Source organism: Triticum dicoccoides, chromosome 1B (assembly GCF_002162155.2).
Source record: "Triticum dicoccoides isolate Atlit2015 ecotype Zavitan chromosome 1B, WEW_v2.0, whole genome shotgun sequence".
In the NCBI taxonomy this organism is placed as follows: Eukaryota; Viridiplantae; Streptophyta; class Magnoliopsida; order Poales; family Poaceae; genus Triticum; species Triticum dicoccoides.
Genome location: NC_041381.1, coordinates 530,538,035 through 530,559,987, shown reverse-complemented (window position 1 = coordinate 530,559,987; position 21,953 = coordinate 530,538,035). Strand labels below are relative to the sequence as shown.

The 21,953-nt window shown below is 44.3% G+C and overlaps 2 protein-coding genes across 5 annotated transcripts; both read right to left on the bottom strand.

The window, feature by feature from the left end:
- Positions 1 to 2,596: 2,596 nt before the first annotated feature.
- Positions 2,597 to 8,642, bottom strand: LOC119347324 (ATP-dependent zinc metalloprotease FTSH 8, mitochondrial). The gene is made up of 8 exons (XM_037616143.1): positions 8,368 to 8,642; positions 8,058 to 8,259; positions 7,899 to 7,970; positions 7,339 to 7,472; positions 5,986 to 6,471; positions 5,044 to 5,811; positions 4,001 to 4,228; positions 2,597 to 3,405 (listed from the first exon to the last, which is right to left on the bottom strand). Exons 1-8 carry the CDS (start codon positions 8,428 to 8,430, stop codon positions 2,920 to 2,922), a joined length of 2,439 nt encoding a protein of 812 aa, XP_037472040.1. The 5' UTR covers positions 8,431 to 8,642; the 3' UTR covers positions 2,597 to 2,919.
- A 3,359-nt stretch (positions 8,643 to 12,001) lies between these two features.
- On the bottom strand, positions 12,002 to 15,164 carry LOC119347286. Of its 4 annotated transcripts, none has more exons than XM_037616135.1 (4): positions 14,385 to 15,164; positions 13,792 to 14,342; positions 12,829 to 12,928; positions 12,002 to 12,371 (listed from the first exon to the last, which is right to left on the bottom strand). In XM_037616135.1, exons 1-3 carry the CDS (start codon positions 15,107 to 15,109, stop codon positions 12,876 to 12,878), a joined length of 1,329 nt encoding a protein of 442 aa, XP_037472032.1. In that variant the 5' UTR covers positions 15,110 to 15,164; the 3' UTR covers positions 12,002 to 12,371; positions 12,829 to 12,875. The 4 variants fall into 4 exon arrangements, with proteins under 4 accessions (XP_037472032.1, XP_037472039.1, XP_037472024.1 ...); XM_037616142.1 differs by having other exon boundaries at positions 13,792 to 14,185; positions 14,396 to 15,164; XM_037616127.1 differs by having other exon boundaries at positions 13,792 to 15,164.
- Between the last annotated feature and the right edge of the window lie 6,789 nt (positions 15,165 to 21,953).

Sequence of the window (21,953 nt, the reverse complement as noted above, 5' to 3'; positions counted from 1 at the left end):
AGATCTTCGTCGTTTCTTCACCATTTTTGCGGATCGAGATGGCCCCGAAGAAAGAAAAGTAAGCTCCTTCGATCCCTCCAATTAGTTTTAGTCAAATAGCTTTCGATTCGTCGCATTATTTGATTCAAATCACCCCCTTCTTGAACTAGATTTAAATATTCAAATCACCATTATTTGATTCGTCGCATTAGTTCTTAGTTCTTAGTTCTTAGTTCTTAGTTCTTAGTTCTTTAGTAAGCATGTTAATATGATGCAAGTACTGGATTTGGTTGGAGTAAATATGATATGATATGATTTTGCATTTGACACATCTTGATATATGTATTTTATTTATTTCATCCATATGTTTAGGTTTGCAACAGTGGCGCAGCCATCGCCCCTTCATCTCCAACACGACCCGTCCGGCTTGCCACTTCCATACGTGTATGAGGCCTGCCCCAAGCTTCTGCTGCCGGTGACCGCTTTTTCAGACGAGTTCCTACAGGAGACGAGGGCAGTGTGGTGGCACGAGAGGGCGGAACGGATCTGCGATGATCAGAAATGTTGGGCAGAGAGTGCAAAGGAGTGAAAGAGAGTGATTGCAGAGATGGAGGGAGATCCAACTATCTCCCAAGAACGCCGGGAATGGAACATTGAAGCTGCCAGGCAGCGCTCCAACCGGGAGCTGCGCAATTTGGGCCGGAGGATCTACTTCGAGAGCAATGCGGAGGAGAGAGCCAGGATGCCGCCCCAACTCAGCGGTAGGGTTGTACACCCTACCGCCAGGGCTCGTGGCGGTATGATGCTACCGCCCGAGTTCCTCGGCGGTAGGGTGTACAACCCTGCCGCTGAGCTGTTTGAGTTTTTGGTCACAGAAACTTAACACATGCTCCAACCCTACCGCCAGGGCTCTCGGCGGTAGGTTTGTGCTGACTACCGCCTTGGCTTATGGCGGTAGGTCCGTAAGCAGCCGTTAACGGTTTAACGGCCGTCAGCCACACCTATCGCCAGACCCTGCGGCGGTAGACTGTGCAATCCTACTGCTTGAACGCCTGGCGGTAGCAAAAGGGTCAGATCTCAAAAAGGTTTCAAACTAGGGTCACATCTCGATTTTGTTTTAAAAAAGGGTCAAAACACGAAATAATAGCCCCCCACCTAACCCTTTATTAGAGAATGCGTTAAATCAGCAGTGGTTGAACGGAACCTTCCCTTTTGAGAAGGGATGGGAGGCGGACTAGGCGAGCTAAAGCTCAGACACGATCTAGCCAGTGACCGCGAGTGCACTGCACCTCTCGCCCCAAGGTCAGGCCTGATGCAGCTTTTTCTCCAGCTAACCCCAACTTACATGCCAAGCGACTGCACGCAAGCAACTCAAAAGGGGCTTCGTGAAGACACGGACGTGACCAGATCGGAGGGAGGAAGGTGATACTTGTTTGTCTGCTGCCGGTCCCGTGGCCGCAGCTTTGTTTGCACTTTTGTGCTGTTACAGACAAACATTCTGAACTCTCAACAGAGATGGATGGATACTTTGTGATCGATCGAGAGAGAGAAAGAGAGACGGGGGCGGGCTGGGTAGATAAGGGTCCTTCTCCGTGTGCGTGATGGTTAGCAGGTACTCACACGGCCACGCTCGTGCCTTTTCCTCCTCTTCCAATCCTCCTCTCCTCCCATGGGCTGGGCGGGCGCGGAAGGGGATGGCTGAACCGACCCAACCCGGCCTTGCTTGCTCGCCGCGCCATGCATCTTCCTCCCTTTTGCCTTTCCAGCCGCCTTTCCTTTCTCCGAGCCGCTTTTCAGCGCGTGTACGTGCATGGAATAGATGTACAGTAGATGCAATCTAATCAGATTCAGATAGCGTCCGTCCACTATTATTAATACTCGCTAGTCGTCGTTTGGTAGCAGCAATGCACCCACTCGACAACTCTTTTTCTGGAGAACGCGTACAACCCCCTTCTTGGCTACTTGTGATAATGTGGTGTCCAGCAAAGGTAGATTGACAGGATGCCACGGTTATGTCTAAAGGCTATGATTAGTTGATTACGCTGCGTTGAACTACACATAGGTTCTACTGTAGTACGAGCTGACTACCGTGGACCTAAGTACTCCCTCCGTCCGAAAATACTTATCATCAAAATGAACAAAAAGGAATGTATCTAAAACTAAAATACATCTAGATACAACCCCTTTTATACATTTAGATACATCCCTTTTATTTATTTTGATGACAAGTATTTTCGGACGGAGGGAGTATTTAGCTAGATACCAAACACATCATCTCGAGAAACACATAGTACGTGCTTTGTACCGCCGGCTGAAGATAAGTAAAGCAAACCTTCTACTCCCTCTGTTCCTAAATATAAGTCTTTTTAGTGGTTTCAAATGAACTACAACATACGAATGTATATAGACATAGACATATTTTAGAGTGTAAATTCACTCATTTTGCTTCGTATGTAGTCCCTTGTTAAAATCTCTAAAAAAGACTTATATATTTTAGAGTGTAAATTCACTCATTTTGCTTCGTATGTAGTCCCTTGTTAAAATCTCTAAAAAAGACTTATATTTAGGAACGGAGGGAGTAGAATGCAACTCGTTCTACTTGAGACGGTTCGAACTCTGCTGCTTGTAGATCGACGAAATCTTCTTTATAGTAAAATCAAGAGAAATACAGGATCCGTCAAAAACGTCTGGCGACGCCAATACAAGCTCAGAGCATGAACCTCGACCAGCAGCTCATCGTACTGAAGAACAACAGGGCCACGCCAGCTGCGGAAAGCCTACTGCATTCCTTCCAGCTAATAAATAAAACTGGCATGGCTGATTTTTAGACGAGGGCGCTGATTTATACAGTTTTTTCCTTCTTATGCTGCAACAACAAAACCAGAATCTATCGGATGAGAGCATGCCATGTACAGCGGGGTAGATGTTCGCCCTGGATTCCTATGTCGGCACGACGACGTCGGGAAGTGCGGCTGCCGGTCCATCGTCATCGGGAACCTCGGCGTTCTTGGCAGGCTCTGCGGTCTTGCCCTCTTCATCCTGGAACCCCTGCTTGAAGAGGTCGTAGTTTGTTAGCTCGGCTGCCTTGAAGGGTCGGTCTCCTAATACCCTGGTCAGATCGTCCTGGTGGAGGACCTCCTTCTCGAGCAGCAACTCCGCGATCAGAGCTACTTGTTCCTTCTTCTCCGTCAACAGTTCAACGGTTCTTTTGTAGGCCTTGGCGACCCATTCCCTCACCTCAGTATCGATGATGGATGCTGTTTGGTTGCTGTAAGGCTTGTTCATTTCAAAGCCATCCTCCCGCTGAGGGAAGGATAGAAGACCAACCTTATCGCTGAAACCATACACAGCAACTTGCGCATATGTCATCTTTGTAACTTTCTCCAGATCATTCTGGGCACCAGTCGAGATTCTTCCAATCAAAACCTGAAAAAAAAAGCACAAACAAAGCCTTTCCATTAGCGCACTTTCATCGGCAATGTTGTGAATAATTTCACAGCGATCCATGCTTATGTATAAGTGAATAAAAATACAACACTACACGAGGCGTTGAGCTTGATACAGGGGATATTAATTATGGCATATAAACATGTATTTTATGCAGTAACCTTAGATTGCATATCCATATTTAAAAAGAAAACAAGCCTGTACCTCAAGTAGAAATATACCATGCACTGGTGTATGTCGAGAAACTCATGATAACAGAGTAAAGTATTTTGATTTACCTAGGCCCGCCAAATTGGGTAACATTGTGCATATTCACAGGTTCACCATAATGGAAGAGGTGAATCATTAACCTAACAACTAGAGTTACTGTACTTCTGATCTTGTCAGATGCAGCACTCAGAAAAGTGCCCTGTATTCATTCTACTCAAAACCCACATATTCACTTGAACAGCTGCTTTAGTGATGGAGACAATCCACCAATGGAGCTAAATAGTACAGATTTTGAGAGATGCCCATGAATCTAAGATACTTAACATAAATCTGCATCACTAAAAATACGTAGGGAATGGCATACCTCCTCCGCAGCTCGGCCACCTAACGTCATGCATGTCATATCAAAGAGCTGCTCCTTTGTCATCAAAAGATTCTCATTTGGTACATACTGTGCAAAGCCTAAAGCAGCTGTTCCACGGGGAACAATTGTAACTTTCAGAAGAGGCTCTGCATGTTCTAAAAACCATCCGGCAACAGCATGCCCAGCTTCATGGTAAGCAACAGTACGGCGCTCCAGTTTGCTAATTACCTGCAATCAAGTGACATGTACAGGCCAGAATCAACATCGAGGGAAATGTAAGATATAACAAGTATCAATACAAAACAAGTTGCATTGTGTAATAAACAAAAAACAAATGTAATAGCTAGGGCACTCCCATGGAAAGTGTACTGCAGACAATCCACCAATTAATAAATTTGTGATCCAACTTTGACGCAAAATGGAGCATGAGGCATGCCAGTGCATGTAGAACTGTAGGTTCGTCCCTCTCTTGCCCTTGTTTATTTAATTAATTCAACCCCTAAAACATTTACTTAGGTTTCTCGTATTTCCAGAGCACTTAGTTGACATCTGCTAGAGAAATCAAGCTACAACATGTAGAACTGTAGGTTCGTGCCGCTCTTGCCCTTGTTTATTTATTAATTCAATCTAAACCATTTGCTTATGAGTGCCCACGCAAAAGATGACCGCTCGTATTTCAGTTGCACTTAGCAGACGTCCGCTAGAAACTGACACACTTTTTATTCCATGTTCATGGCCCACCAAGAACATCATTGCCATTGTGCCCAGTCAATACAACCTATAAAAAGAACATCCTATTTGCTCACATGAAAGCATCATCATAAACAAAGTGACAGTAATGTGTGAATTTTCTCCACAAGAAAATGTGTAAATCAGGCATGTATAAACTTTCTTAGGTTGCATGTCGGTTTGCAACAGTAATACTATTACGAGCAAGAAATTGGCAAATTTTACCCTACAACTTTGGTTTCATTGGTCGCAATGGAACATGAATTGCTGTCCCTCTGCACACAAAAGATTAAAATAGCATACGATCACGTTACCTTGTTTTTCTTCTCTAAACCACCAATAATCCTATCAATTGCAGACTCAAAATGCTGCATTGTAATCTGAGTTTCATCAGTTCTTGCAGCAATCAAAGCAGCTTCATTACAAACATTCGCAATGTCAGCTCCAGCAAACCCAGGTGTCAAAGCAGCTAGCCTTTGCGAAAAATATGTTGGGTCATTGTCCAATTTAAGTTTTGTAAGATATATGCGGAATATCTGATCACGGCCCTTTATATCTGGTTTGTCAATTGTTATCTGGCGATCAAATCTTCCAGGCCTTAGCAGTGCCTTGTCAAGGATGTCAGGTCTATTTGTACCAGCAAGAACAACAACACCGGCAGTTGTGCCAAATCCATCCATCTCTACAAGCAGCTGGTTCAAAGTACTTTCTCGCTCATCATTTGAACCAGAAAAACCTCCACGGCCTCTCGCGCGACCGATTGCATCGATCTCATCAATAAATACGATACTGGGTGCACACTGACGAGCTTCTTGGAATAAGTTTCTTACCCTGGATGGTCCAACACCTACAAACATTTCCATGAAATCGGAACCAGAGATGGACATAAAGGGCACGCCAGACTCTCCTGCTGTAGCTTTAGCAAGTAGTGTCTTTCCAGTTCCAGGAGGACCTACAAGCAGAGCACCTTTGGGTATCTTAGCTCCCAACTCTTCATACTTCTTGGGATTCTTAAGGAAATGCACAAACTCCATTATTTCTTGTTTAGCTTCATCACAGCCAGCTACATCCTTAAAAAACACCTGTGCCAACCAAAGAGCAGGACTTGTCAGAGAGATACAACCAATATCATGTAGACCAAAAGCTAATGCTACTGCAAATCTAAACAATGGAGACTGTTGGAGCTCCAGAATTACTTCAGTAGACTTTTTTGGATTGCCTCTATTTTGGAGTATATGGAACAAGAAAGAACTAACCTTATTTTTGGAATTCTTGTCCATCTTTGTTACTGTTGCTTTTCCAATGTTAAAGATACCACGGCTACCCTTCCCAGGACCACCTCCAATATTAAATCCACTCTGCATCCTTTTCCCCATAAAATATAGTAGTCCAACAAGGAACGCTGTTGGGGCAAATCGCATCACTTCTTGGAACCAATTTACTTCAGCAACATAAGTTACTGGAACATAATCATGTGAATCTATACCCAAATTTTCCTGGGCTTCCTCTAACTTTTCTTCAAACGACTCAACACTTCCAATATTGAAGAAATACTTGTATTTGCTGGGAGCCTGTCTGCCTGGAACATCAACGGTCGTAATCTGCGTATCAGTATTTTGGCTTTGGCCGTTCGCCTGTGGTGAAGTCCTGACATAGACCTTCGCCACTGATTTATTTGAAACAACAATACGGTCAACTAGGCCAGGTTCCAGTAACTTGTTCTTGAATTCTTGGAAGCTTATCTGCAGAAATTAAAAGCACAAGATATTTTCATGACCATTAAACTAAAGATTCTGCAACATCCATAAATTCAAAGTGAACAAATATGCAAACCAAGAAACACAATATTACAATTAATAAAAACAAAAACTGATACTCCCTCTGTAAAGAAATATAAGAGCACTTAGATCACTAAAGTAGTGATCTAAACGCTCTTATATTTCTTTACGGAGGGAGTAGTTCTGAAGTTGCATTTGCACTCAAAGGTAAGAATAGGAAACTACAAATACAAGGCGCACGTTAGCAATTCGCCACACCAGGTACACATGCGTACAAGCAAGAATTAATTAGTGAGAACAACCTCTAAGTGGGCTATAGAATCAAACATCATCTATTCTACAAAATAGCACATCATCTCTATGAACATATTTTGGCAAACATCTGCAGCCTTACATATTGCATAATGATCACAGCCTGCTATCTTTTATCTGGTGTTGCACACATTACTTATAAACATCTAAAGAGAAAGTGTGGGTATTTTCTCTGCCATCCCATTTGTGAAACCAATAAGAAGACCTCATGGTGGGAAATATGGTCCTACTGTCTGCTGCTGCTTGCCACAATTATTGGATAATAATGCTTAACTAACCTCCAAATTTTGATTGGAGGTGACAGGGTACATACAGATTGTATAGTCCTTATGGTAGCAAAAAAGTTTTCTTTTTTCTTGGGGTTCTCAACACATAGCCATGATTTAGGGATTCAACAAAGAAAGCAAATATATTTGACAACAGAACAGCAACTTGCAGAATTCTTTGCGTCAGAATAAACATATTAGTTTACAGTTAAAAACACTATGGCCAATTTGCCAGGAAGGAGATGAAAACTACCTCCTTCTGGTCTGATGAGCTTGAAGACAAGGATGAGAACATCAGGCCCAAAAGCAATAGAGGTCCCAGGAAGTTCTGCAGCTGCTTGAAAGTACCATCCTGGAAATTCCATTGACCATCTGTATCGGATTCCTCTGCATATCAGAGAATTACAATTTCATCACACTTGAAATTGGCAGCACTTGGAACTGAGAAGTTAAACTACCATCAGACATGGTTGTGACCAATCCATTATCCAGTTATATCCTATTACCTCTGTCCGAAATTACTTGTCTTAGATTTTATAGATACGGATGTACCTAACAGTAAAATGTGTCTAGATACATCCGTATCTAGACAAATTTAAGACAAGTAATTTGGGATGGAGGAAGTATTATCCCATTGTTACATCAAAAGCTGCCGGGCACTCATAGGGCAAGGAGATCATCGCGTACATAGTTAACCCATCTTGTTGGCCAAACACATTCAGTAATAGTGTGTCGTAAGTGAATAATTCACTGGACTCGACACAAACTTCTCTACACGAACAAGATGCACAGATAAGAAAGGCGGCGACTTACGCTTGGAATCCTTGTTGCTCCCATCCCCTTTGGGCGCCTCCTTCTTCCCCTTGGGGTAGTAATTCTCGTAATCTGAAAGCGCAAAAGGATGCATATTTCAGCAGTGCCAGGAGACACCCGACCCGGACTGACCGAAAAATAAGGCACGACAACACTCACTCTTCTTAGAGCCGCTGCAGAAGAACCTGCGGAACTGCGGGCTGGCGAGGAGGTACCTCCACTCCGAGGTCTTAACCGCGGCAGGGCTACCCAGCGACGCCGTCAGGTACCCGCGCACGAGCCCCAGCGACCCGGCGTCCCCGCCGTGGGCCGGCGGGAGCGGCGGCGATGGCGGCGCCCGGAGCCCGCCCAGGGAGAAACCCTAAGAGAACGAACAGCACAGAAAAAGAATTCATACACTTTTCATGGCCCACCCAGACGCGCGGGGGATTCGGAGAGAGAGACGGTGTGCGGGGGCGGGAGCGCTTGCCTGGCGCGGGCGGGAGGAGCGCGCGGACCGGACGGCGGCGCGGGCGAGGGAGGCGAGGCTCATGGCTGCTAGGACCACGATGGCGCCGTGCGCATGGGGCGGGATCCGCGCGGGACGAGCTCGAGATGCGTTCCGCCGATATGTCCTCGTTCTCCTCTTCTTGTTCCGGTTGCGTGCGCCGTGTGGAGGCCTGGACTGGAGGTGGAGGTGGAGGAAGCGCCGCGGCGGCGAGGGTGGGGGGGAAGGGGGAGCCTGGTTTTTTTACCGGGGCGAGACGAGGGGGAGAAAGGAAACGAGATGCGGCTGCGGTTTCGCTCGACCGACGACGCGCTCACGGGATTGCCGGGGGGGTGGGTAGTGTGCTGCGTGGGCTCTTCCCGCTGGATAAGACCGAGTTTACCGGCTGGGTCCGGGCCCGGCCGTCACCGACCCGTTCGGAGAGGCTGGCGTGGAGTCTCTCATCGACCAGATTCAGGATGTGGACGAACTTGTTTCCGATGATCGCCAAAAAAGAAAGTTGTTTGTTTCCGGGTGATGAACTGCCTTCTTGTTCGATACTGCAGCCGAGATTAGATTTTTGTTTCTGTTTGTTACAGTATACTACGTATACAAGGGAGCTGACCGCGAGATAGGACTCCAAGTAGTAGTACAACATAAATATCAGCTGCTTGTGATTGTGACATAAGAGGCGATGCAAGCTAAAACGTGTCAGGCCAGGGTCCAACTGTTGATCTTTTTGAAGAGAAAAAAATGGGAACGGGATACCCTTTGCATAGGGCAATTCATTCATCTAGAAAACGAGATACCAGCATCTGACAGAGACAGCAGGAGTAGTTAATCAGCGTTCGATGCTCTCGCCGCTTCAAGGATCCATCTTGTTCCCCAAGAAAGAAAGGCTGATGCTTAATTAGTGAGGCAGACTTGGCTTGCCGGGAATCAAACGATGCGGCGGGGAGCGAAAATAGCAAAGCAGTGACGTTGGTGTGGAGCGAAAATAGCCGTACGTGCGTGCGTGTGGGCAGCGGCACCATCCATCCATGCCTATGGCTTTCCTTTGCCTCCTTGGGAGGCACAAGCTGAGCTGCCGTATCTGCCTTTTGTGTGCGTGCCACCGCTTCTTTAGGGTTTGATTGACAAGGTGTATGAGGGTAAAAGCCCTCACTCTAATTCATTTTTGCTTGTTTGATAAGGTGCACGGGCTCATCTGGGTTATGCCCATCTGATGCAAAAAAGGGTCCTTATCATGCTCATAGAGAGGGTGCATGGAGGTAGCCATGCTCACCCCGACCCTCGTCCTCACCCACCAGGCCACGCCAAGACATTTTTAAATTTTCAAAAAATATATATAATTTTTTAAAAAAATTCAAAAACATATTCAGAATTTCAAAAAAGAAAAAAATCAAAAAAGTTCAGAATTTCAAAAAAAGAAAAATTCGAAAATGTTCAGAATTTCAAATTTATTTAAATTTTCAAAAAATATTCAGAACTTTAATTTTTGATTAAATTTTCAAGAATGTTCAGAATTTTAAAAATGTTCAAAATTTCCAAAAAAATAGAATTTAAAATTTTGTTTAAATTTTTAATAGAAGTTCAGAATTTCAAAATATATTTACATTTTTGTTCGCATTTTTTCAATTTTGTACACCATTCAAAAAAATATTCAAAATTTGAGTGTGTTCAGTATTTCCAAACACATGCAGGCTGCCAAATAAAGTCTCAGCGCATACACCGCTGCCCAACAACAGCAAATGCATGGACTCAACATGTATCAGAGGAGGACAACTAGGCTAGATCCATACATGCTACCAAACATATCCTTAGAGCATCAACAACCGGACTTGTAAATTCGACCTTCTCAAACGCTCGTGGACACGCATGCGGACACTGACCGGTCAAGCCTCAAATTACTCATCCTACGACCGGACACCTCAATTAGCATATCTCAAATCCATGCAAACCCATGCAACTATGTAAACGATGCTATATCGCTCGACTACTACAACATTGCCATCGGACTATCAAAATTTGGCATGTTTGGCTATGGTGGAGAAGATCATCCATGGCTGCTCTTGCTCTTCCTTGGTGCCCGTGGAAGTACCGGTCGAAGACATAGTAGGGATCGACCCGGATCTACTTGTCACCTGAGCTGTCCTCACCATCGATGTTGAGCGGCCATGAGGCCGTGAGCCGCCGATAGGATCTACTCCCTCTGTTCAGAATTACTTGTCGTAGAAATGGATGTATCTAGATATATTTTAGTTCTAGATACATCCATTTTCGAGACAAGTAATTCCGAACGGAGGGAGTAGTATTTGCCATCGTTGGCACGCACCATACGAACGTCTACTCCTCCCATCCACAATACGCGTTAAATGAGCCAGCGTACATGCCTTAAAATACCGCATGCGTCGCATATCTCGCAATTACGTGACCAGGCGAGCTCGTCCACGCCTATGAATATTATACCTACCTGCTTATAGAGAATGCCACGGAATGTTCTATTACAACAGAAAACAAAGTTTGGACCCAAAGGATATATCTCAATTTTGTATGATGTAGTGCCAAATACAGTACAAGTGGATACACTTTCAGAAAAGACAACCCCAAACCACAAAATATTCCCTCTTACCCGGGTTTACAACATCCAAGCTTCTATCAAGTTTTACTTTACAACAGTTGTCATAAAAACAAAAGCTCAAAGGCAGAACAAGAAGGTAGCTGACTGAGCATCTGTCAATTGCCCCTCAAAAAGATAACTATGGTATGAAAAAGACAATGTAGTTTCTTGTAGTCAGCAAGCAATGTGGAAGCCTTGAGTTGCACGTGAGCCTAACTGAGCTACATAAGACTCCTATTTGAACAATCACCTTCTTTTCCAAGTTTTTTCAGAAAAGGAATCTTTCAGATTGCGCCGGAGTCAGCTTGGCATCCTCGTTGATGTTTACATTAGTGGGTGGGTTTTTAAGCTCTTCAGGAATTAATGGCGAGGGCAGCATTAAATCAAAATGAGAACGCTGGACACAATTCCGATTTCCAAGTACCAGGGAGCATATAAGAATAGATATACACCTTCAACGAGTAGCAGCCGTCGCGCGCCCGCCCGCCGCACAATATATATCCTGCAACCTCTACTCCCAAGCAGACCTAAAACCAACTCCAAGGCAGACCTACAACCAACTCCCAGGCAGACCTGTACTTCTTTTCATCGTGCAACCAACTCCCAGCACGATCTAGCATAATATAATGTTTCCATCATACACAAGTCTGGATCGATTAAGCAAGGAGCGAAACAGACACCTGGGAGATAATCAGAGATTGATCCATCTAAAGAATTACATTCGGTTCTACTGCATTCCTGATTTAATATGCGTTAACTTCAGTAGTATAAAAAATGTTGAAATCACTGAGAAGTCCAGCAGAGAATGATTAACAGACAAATGCAACATCAAACCCTCCCAGGGTAAGAATGCAACCTCCAGCTGCCCAGTTACTATGGTTATCATCAGGTCCCATACCTTCAGCCGCAAACAGTTGAGTTAATTATGAGTACTCTGGCTCGTCTGAACCATTAAAAGGTAAATATTGCACAAGCTGCAGCAAAGCAAAACTCATTCTCACTCGGGACAAAACAGCATGAGCAGATCATGGTAGATCATGATCATATTTAATCGATGGCAATGACATGCTTTTCAAACCACAGCTGACAAGTACACTCAAACACACAAGTTTTGGTAATACATGGGACTGAAACTATCATGGCTCAGGAGAAGAGCTGTCAGGCACAAATACATAACAAAAACAAGAGACGACGAAATCCGGCCTGAAATAATACTGGGTTAAGCTGAAATTCACTGGATCAGGCATTCAAAAGCATCTTGCTAATAGAGACTTGGCTAGACTAAGGCACGGTAAGTCGTTTTAGATAACATATAGACACTGCTGACGACATTGATGCAATGCGACAAATTCAGTGTCAACTAACAAGTGCAGCAGCCCTTCTTCACCTGGGGAAAAAGCACTAATCTGTCACTAACTTGATACATACATACATAACCTAATAGTAGCACCTAGGAGTATGTAACAGTGTATAAACAAGGTATGTGAACTCATCATCAGCTCAGCAACATAAATAAGAGCCATATAATGCCCATAACGATCTCATGCTACTAATATGTTGCTTTCAAATTATAGATTATGAAACAGCTAAACTAAGGGAGAACTCTGGGAATATAACATTTGGATTATTTGCATATCATTTATGGTCCAATAAAGGACTCATCTTTTTCCTTAGCATCACCAGCATTTTAATAGTTTGTCTTTGTTACTAGCATGTGTCCATCCCTATAGCCAAAAGGATAGCAGTTTGAGGGTGCATGCTACCCACAATGGCCGCTAGATATTTTCCAAAGAGAAAATCAAACAGTTCAAATCTTACAAACTATATTCAGATGATTTTCTTACCTGCTGAACCGTTTCAGCACATTAGAACATCAAACCAGACAGTCATCCTATGTATCGTGCAACATTTCAGCTCCATCGCATGCACCAGCAATGGTTGTGCCTAGAAACGCAAGGCAGACATTTAATAAAGTTTTAAGAAATAGACATATGGATATTAGAAGGCAACAGTGCGTCTGTTACATAGGTGAATTCATAAATATAAGAAGAGAAATTAACTCTTTTATGTTTATAGCTCACTACTGATGATGGTACCAGATAAAAAACACATATGTTGCATTTTGCAAGGAATACTGTTGAAAGCAGTATGCATATCAACCTCATAATGAAGAATTTAGCTTATAAGAAAGCAAGACATGGTCTAGCATTTATCTCATTTAACTCATCCCTCCCGATGTCAAGAAGCGAAAACTCTAGTACTCAACCAGAATAAGTGATCTTGGGCTTCAGGTTAAATAAAAGGTGTGTTACATGCAAGATAGTCTTGAATAAGTGAAAATGAAAACTATTATTTCGGAAACAGTTTGGATGAAAAATCTTCTATGGAGTTAGCACGATTAAAAGTATTGGATAGAAGAATATAGCCAGCTGGGGTTAAAAACATGCCGAATGAGTTAACCATTTGACATTTTATTTCACATTATTACTCACTTGTTATTTGATTTGTTATCTCCCATATATGAAGACAATTAAACTGAACGACAACGCAGAAGGCTATAAGCTCGTCTATCTAGCAAACGAATAGTGAAGAGTGAAGATGACTATATTGAATGATAACATATACTCCCTCCGTCCCATAATGTAAGACACTTTTTGATACTAATGGGACGGAGGGAGTACTACACAATATGGCTATAAGTTTGAACACTTGAGAATCACAACGAAGGTATTCGAACATACATGTACATAACACAACAAGAAGATTAAGTTACTCCTGCAATATGATGACTAAGGATGAACAATCACCTGGCGGATAGAAACTCTTGAACGAATGATAGTAAGTATAACCACGGTTTTCACAAAGTTTCCTAGACTGCATCGAATTAAGTTGAACCATATAGACATCACAGCCTACAAATAGATATATACCATCAGTATCCTCAATGCATCCCGCTATACGTATCATGTGTGTCTTCTCTCCTTCAATCTGGGGAGGGAGCCCATGAATGGTATGCATGTCAATGGTCTTCCATAACACCCATGTGGCAACACCATGGACATTTATAATCCTCTGCCACATTTGTAAGTGACTGCAAGTCAATATGGCGAAGCCAACAGCACCATCCTCAGCCTGGACGATCCAATGGCTGGCATGGCGGAAATCATCTGTAATGGGAGGCCCCTTGATCACAGCTAGGCTCTGCTGATCCAAATCAAACTCAAGTATGTCATCGGTCATAAAATCCATCAACCAGTAAAGTGCATTACCAACAAGCACCCCAGGGGTATCAGCACAAAAAGTTACAGGTGGAACGGCTGTTGAGATGATATCACTCCATACTCCAGTCTCCGAGGAGTAAACACAAGCAAAGAATCGATTATCCTCTCCAACATCGGAGATCAACACTACCTTGAAGGGGCTCGAGTGGCAGCTTCCGTGCACATGGTCATGGTCGCTGGCAGCGCAGAGCACAGCCCCGTTGACATCATCGGTGAATTCGAACTCCGACGGAATTGGCAGGTGGCGCTGCTCGCCGGTGATGGGGGTGGACACGATGGCCTCATCCCGCTTCACGTCAATGAGAAGGACGCGACCGTGGCGACAATCGAGCAGTAAGAGCACCACCTCCGTGCTGCTAATAAGGTCGAATCGCTGAGGAGGGATGCGGTCGGGTGCGTCCAGTATTGGGGTGAAGACGATATCATCCCTGTTGCGCACGTGAAAGACGCCGAGGAGGGGCGGCTTCCGGTGGTGCGTGCGGAAGCGGTGGAGAAACTTGGGGTCGGTGGCGGCGCATCGCCACTGCTTGCAGACGGCGGAGGCCCGGAGTAGCGAGGAGGGCTGCGGCGGGAGACGGAGGAGAATCTCCCTCAGGAGGTCGTCGTCTTCGAACGGCGAGGCCAGCGCCGCCGGAATGCTGACGCAACAGATCACTCCGGCGCCCTCGCCGGTCGCGTGGATCTGGGAACGAGGGCGGGCGCGGGGGCGCGTACGGCGCCCGCGAGCCACTCCCGCTCCCTCCTCGCCCGCGTGAACCTGAGGATGGAGGCGGGCCACTCCGTCTGCCTCGTCGTGGGTTTGGGAACGGCGGCGGCGGCGGGCGCCGTCCTCGCTTGCGTTCATTTGGGCGCCGTCCTCGCCACACACGGACGGGAAGCGGAGTTGGAGTTTTTTTTAGCGTAAGCGGAGTTGTAGCACTGAGTTCACCTGTGGTTGTGGCACTGGGCCTTCACTGCCAAAGTGGTGGTGTTGGGCCCCCGCTCACTCAAGAAAAAAAAAACCTGAAAAAATTCATTTTTTATTCAGTTTCCTCATACATTTCCAGACATTGTTTTAAACCGGCTACAAAGACTAGTTGAATGCCCGTCCGTTGCTATGGGTGACAATACTGCTAAATGAACAACCAATCAATTAAGTGACATGAATAAGTAGTTTAAAAAGTGAAGTCATGGCTTGCATTATGCATTAATTGCAGTATGGTCAACATAAGGAGCTCCATCCATCTGATAGTACTTAATTCACACACAAACTTCACACAGTATCCATATCAACAATTACATTTGAGCAATTTCATTAACAATAGGTGAACAATTATTTGATATCACAATATTCTCCTTCACCTTAAAGTCATAGAAAGAGGGTGCACAGTCTCCTTTAGCTTGATAACGCTATTTTTTAGAAGCATGGCATTCAATGGTGTATTGATCTTTCAATGGGGTACACTTGTCCTAATTTGAATTAATAAGTAGTTGAGAAAATCAAACACATATCCCATTTACTATAAATATTATGTGTCTGATTCTACTGATCACAATATATCAATCAATCTGTAAAATCTCTACTACTATAGTTCATATTTTTTTGAATATTTGAATCTACTCTCATCTCATCTGTTCTGCCCGCCTCTTCCAACATGAAGTCATTTGTAGCCGTCGGATCTATTGGATCGAACGGCTCAGAGCGCATGGATTCGCCACTCACGTTTCTCCCGCCAACCTACAAACACTCGCGCCTTCTGGAAGACTCCACAACCCATGGTCGCCTCCTGGTCCTGACTGGATGCATGGAGAAAATTGATTGCTGAGCCCATTCGGTGTGGAGACGTGGGGCGTCTGGCTGCTGAGGAACGGGATGCATGCGCTGCGTCTACGGGGGAAGGCAGGAACGGGGATCTGATTCTTTTATTCTTTTGAGGAAAAGGAACGGGATCTGATGAAGGGCGTGGTGGTGTGCTGACGCTCTGCTTTTTTTTACAGTGGCTATAGCCTAATGGCAGGCTTAGTGGCCCGTATGGCCGAGTGTCAACCAAATTTCGTAGTTCAGTCCAGGCGGAAAGGTGAATGACTATTTGACACGCTTTTCACGAGTATTAGATAATACAAAAAAGCTTTTCTCAAAAAAAAAAGTTAATACAAAAAAGCTACTACCATGCATATACATGTATATATATGGACTTTCCAAAAAAAATGTTTATATATGGATACATGTCGGTGAAGATTTTTGGGACAAGGTTCTAGACGCAGCCTATATAACATTAAAAAAATAATATCAAGAAGAAGAATCAGAAAATGTTCTCTTTGCAGATATGATTGAGTGTTCTACTCACGTACGAAGTTTAATGAAGAAATGACTATGGTGTTCATCTAGGCTAGAAAATAAATTTGCAACTTACAAAGTTGAATGGTATTTTTGTAAAAGAAAAAAATATACAAATAGTAAGTAATCTATTTTTAAAAGAGAAAATCAAATTGTAAGTTTTATATATAGAAATATTTTTTTAACAGAGGATCATAAAAATCATTTCTTCTCGAACCTATACACATGAATATAACACTAGACCATATTCGTTAAAACAAGTTTTAGAATTGTTTACCTTTTTGAATATTTTTTAATTAGGGCGCACCTATAACCAGGTTCCATTATGTATTTTCATATATATCCATTTTTTTGCGCAATTCTTTCTGGATATACGACCCTTTAATATCTTGCCTAGCCTCCGGCTGTATTCCATCTACGCCCAGGTGATGTAGAATGCATAGAGATGATCATTTTCTCAGCAAAATATGATTCCATGACGTGAACTACCATTTTGTGAATATTGAATGCAGGTTTGTGAAGTAGTGCTTCCTCCGTAAAGAAATATAAGTCTAAAAAGTCTTATATTTCTTTACAGAGAGAGCACGCACTAACCAACATTTCTTGACATATTTTGGCAATTTGAGAAAATGAAAAATTATCAAGACATCATAACTTGGTACAGGTTGCAAAGCTAAAACAATCCATATAAAAGGTGCTCAGTTTGTATTGAAAATCTGCTTTTTGTGTGAATCTTTTTATTAAGAATGTACACGTGCAAAGCACGTGCCTTCGACTAGTAGGAAATAGTATTTCTCAAAAAAAAAAAGACTAGTAGGAAATAGTACATAAAGTCGTGCAATGCACATGTCCGGTAGTATAAACTTAATAGTTAATCAAGCATACATATAACACAACTAATTCAAAAGTCATACTCAAAAAAGTGCAATTACGCCTCTATTAGCACCATCCTGGCGTGGGTCACACCATTCTTTGAGGGTCAGCTCGGCCAAGGATTAATCCCGACCAACCCCAAATTAAGCATTGGTTACTTATGACCCGAAATAAAGCCCTATCCAATCTCTTCTGAACTCACCAATTCCATGGGTAAAGTATCTTCTAGGACCCATGGATTAACATAAATGTTTCAGAAGAGAACTTATGAAATGAAAATTTTAAGATAAATTATAAGAGAACATAATGTTGTTAACATATCTTCCAAGACTAGCACTAAGGAAATATAATTTTATGAATGGGATACTATTCTATCTGCAAATCATGATAAATGTTGCACATTTTGCAAGTATAAAACATCAATGTAAAAAGAAATGGGATAGGGAATATGTGCCACCAATTATCGATGCCTAGTATGACTCATGTAAGAAGCACTCACACCACAACAAACTTACAATCCAAGAATCGCTTAAATGTGTCAAGTGTAAAACCATCTCGATGCACTGCTAGTGGACATGTTCAGCTTGAAAGTCTTCAATTTCACATACGGCAACAATATGTAAGGATGCTAGTTAGGAATCAAGATTTAATTGAACCTTACAAATGTTTTTCTTATGCTTATTGTGAGACGACTTCTCCTTTTTGGCTTCTTTCTCCATATCCATTCTGCTCCATTGAGTTCCTCCGCTTAAGCTCAACGATACTGTACGTTCAGAAAATATTCATCATGAAAATTTTAAACAAGGCAAATTTCAGTAGGTTTAGATGTACTTCATTACAAGGGAATTTGAGTTTAAGTAGTTCAGCTTTGGACCCACACCATACAATCTACAATCCACCCTAGAATCTTGCTTCATACATGAGCAAGGCTTTTGAAAATTGGAATGTCTACCCAACCATGATTTATTTCCATGGATATGCTAGAATCCATGTGTACTGACACCACACTTACCTTGAGTTCAGGTTTCAATCAACTCCATTTTCCTCTTGCACTTTTGTTTTCTTGTGTACAACAGGTTCTAAAAGATCCATCAAATTGAGCTAATGCGTAATCACTAAGGAAATTTATATTCACTAGTAAAGCAAAAAAGAACAACATTGCTAATATGAGTTGGCGATTACCATCACCTGCAAGAGCAAGATGAATGAATGGACACCCAAGTGTGCTGAATATCGTCTTGCTAAGTCAAGGCATGAACCTATAATCGTCAAGGGGAAAGGTTTCCAGCTCATCTTGAGAATAGGGGCGCCCAACGCCGACTTGCAGAGAGGCGATGGAGAGACACACTGGTGCGGAGCGTGCGTGGCAGCACTGAAAGTGGAGGCAGTGCCAGCGGGAGGGCATTTGAGCATGCCGAAGAACATGCACGGTGTGCAACATGGTTGCATACCATCTCTAGGACACCGGATGACAGGGCCCCTGGTTCCATGTCATCTGCCTCGGCGACGTCATCATTGGCGGATTATCCCTAATGGCCAAAGACAACCGCTACCGCCCGGAGATCGGGCTCCTGCATGCTTGAGCACTCCCAGGGCATGGTGGCCGCTGCGGCCATGAGGCGCTCAGTGAATGGCGACCTGTAGGGCTTGGACCATGTGGAGGAGCTGGCGGATGCCTATGATGCCATGCCTGACGCGCGCTTGAGGAGGTCGTGTTTTAGTCGGCGCCCTCTACCTACTCTTCCTCCCTCCCTCTATGCACTTCCTCCTCCGGACAGGCCATGGGTGGGGGGAGCATCAAGATGAAACCGAAGATCAAATGTGGCAGGAGAAGAGAAGGTGGGTGGAAAGGGGTTGCTGAGACTAGCAGGCTCACTTGGCAGGCGATCGTGGGAGCCTCGCAGGAGGGGATCATGTGTGCATGGGTTTGTTTAGCATCCTACTTTTTGTGTGGAGGATGGCAGGAGCTGCGGGAGGATGGTTGAACCATCACAACGATAATAGATTCCCCTTTAATAGTAGAGATTAGTATGACTAGTACTGACTAATATATTGGTGCCAGATGATGGCAAAAAGAAAAAACTAACAAATTAGTGACAGGTCATTTCATTTCATGCTAATTTACATGTGACCATCTATTCATCTTCCTTGTCCCAATCGGTTTCCTGCATCTATTCATCTTCCTTGTCCCAGCCGGGTTTCTTGGTGTAGAACTGCACGCACTAGCCAATTCACACGAAAGCTCAAGTTTATGAGCAAAGGTGGGCTATGCATTTATATGTCAACATTCCCCCTCACGTGTTGCTTCGTCAGGCCTAAACATGGACCAAAAGTGGGCTGCAATTTAATTGCGCTAACTTGGTCTTGAACTCAAGACCTCTTGGCTCTGATACCATGTAGAACTGCATGCACTAGCCAATTCACCCAAAAGCTCAAGCTTATGGGGAAAGGTGTACTATGCATTTATACGTCAACACTTGGGGTGACGGGTTCGAAGTTTCCGCAAAGAGCTTCTTCATCAGGTAAGAATGCATGGCCTCTTTGCTTTGTGTCAGGCAATCTGGTTGTCTTATCTAGGTGTATATATATGAGGCAAAGTTTGATCACGACATTATTTCACGTACTGACATATGGAGTGAGCTAGCAATTGGAGTATTGCATCCGTCAATTCAGCATTAATCGTTGCAAGGCAAGTGAGCTAGCAATTGCTCAAACGAGGGGGGGTCATCATCGTCACTGGGGTTGTGTTTCGCGCTGCAGACAAGGGACCCAAGTTCCTTTATCTCCTCTGGGGAAGTTCCCGATAAGGGACCGAAGTTCCCTCTGTCTCCTGTGGGGAGGTTTATGCCTCAAGATTTTTTTCTTGTGTGCGGATTTCCAGAGATGATATCATACCTCAATCTTAAACCCCACCATGTGTATTGTTTCAACAAAACTATCACGATGGAATACAATTCTTCTTCCTTTAATTCATTGAATAGAGCGTCATTTCGAACAATGGCTGGGTTCAATTTATATCCGTCAGAATATGTAGAACAAGGAAAGGAGTGCTTGCTCGGGGAGAGCGGCAATAGGGCGGACGAGCTTGCCTGATCCTGTTATGTGGACCAATAACACAACATCCTAATGGGGCTAGCATTTATTGTGGATGGAAATCCTGTCGAGTATATGAGGCAATGGAGTGGTGCATTGCCATGACGGGATGTATGTCTGAAGAAAGGACCAACACGGACGGAACGCGATTCAAGTCACCATTTGCTGGGGCTGACAGAAATACCTCCTTCCAACTATAAGAAAAAAATGTTCTCCAGATAATGGCAAGTTTAGAAACTTTTGTAGTGTGCAAATGGCGAATTTATAGAAGAAAAAAATTGCAGTCCAACTCTAGCTCGTTGGTGCACGGAGATGCGACAATGGAATCAGGCACCATGTGTGCGATCAATGACCAGGTGCCTACGCGTGTCATTGCGGTAGTAGTACATAGTCCCGAACCGCTAACTCAACAACCACCATGGCTGCTAAGTGCCCCGCGTACGGCTCCTGCCACCTGGAGAAATCGCATCCACAGAAGGTGCTTCATCATGATAAAAAATGTGAGCAAGGCATGTCTGGCAGCCCATATTGGGCCCAACTAGGCCCACGCGAGAATAAAATGGCCCATATCATTGAATGGGATGCATCTACTTCTCGGGCTACACGAACTTAAAGTATCCCCGGGCCAGGCCTAGGAGGAACGACCGAATTAGTAGTTTTTACGAGCCAGGCTCGCTGCACGGCTTGGGGAGTGCAGGAGAAGGACGAGATGTCTCATAACTCCCCTTCCTCTCTCATATCACCGCTCCCTGTCACTCTCCTCACCACCCCTTGCTCCTCTCTCCTCCGATGGTTCGCCCGCCGCCGCGCCACCCCTGACCCCCATTATCGCTGGCAGCAACATCATCCAAGACCATGGGTGGCTGGCCTCGCAAACTCAGGCATTTACCTAATGGCGGCCATCTGCACGCCCTCGCCCTTCTGCACCAGCCCCCCTCGTCGTCCCAATGAGGTGTTGGCCGCTCCAGCTCCGCCTCTGTATCCGGACCTGGTGGTCATGGGTGTGGTGGTGCCGTCGGAGGGGGCATCGGGTGCGCCACTGCTCGAAACCCCAGCGGGCGGAGGGTTTCTTTACCCCCATTCAAGGGTTTTCTCCGGGCAGTGCAGTAGGGACATGGACGATGATGCCCTCTTTGTCGACCTCCTGCATGACCATGGGCACCGGCACATCGTCGATGGCCCGCAACATTGTCGACTCGTCCTCTTCGGGTCAGCCCCTCCTTCCCGCCGGGGTTTTCTCCTTAGTCGGCATACGCTCCATCGACACCCGCTCCGGTAAGTAGCATTTTCCCCCTTTGCTCCTAGATGTAGATTAGGTTTTGCATTGTACTATGCATGGATTGGATTGGATTGGATTCGTATCCAATCGATTGCTTCTTGACTGTTACTGTAGATTAGTGCACTG

Excerpts from the sequence above, each read along its gene's own strand:
- LOC119347324 (XM_037616143.1), bottom strand. The coding sequence starts at position 8,430 with ATGAGCCTCGCCTCCCTCGCCCGCGCCGCCGTCCGGTCCGCGCGCTCC. Across the intron at positions 5,812-5,985 it reads ACAAGAATTCCAAAAATAAG|GTGTTTTTTAAGGATGTAGC; the intron begins GTTAGTTCTTTC and ends TGGTTGGCACAG. Across the intron at positions 3,406-4,000 it reads GTGGCCGAGCTGCGGAGGAG|GTTTTGATTGGAAGAATCTC; the intron begins GTATGCCATTCC and ends TTTTTTTTTCAG.
- LOC119347286 (XM_037616127.1), bottom strand. The coding sequence starts at position 15,109 with ATGAACGCAAGCGAGGACGGCGCCCGCCGCCGCCGCCGTTCCCAAACC. Across the intron at positions 12,929-13,791 it reads CAAGAGTTTCTATCCGCCAG|GCACAACCATTGCTGGTGCA; the intron begins GTGATTGTTCAT and ends TTGCGTTTCTAG.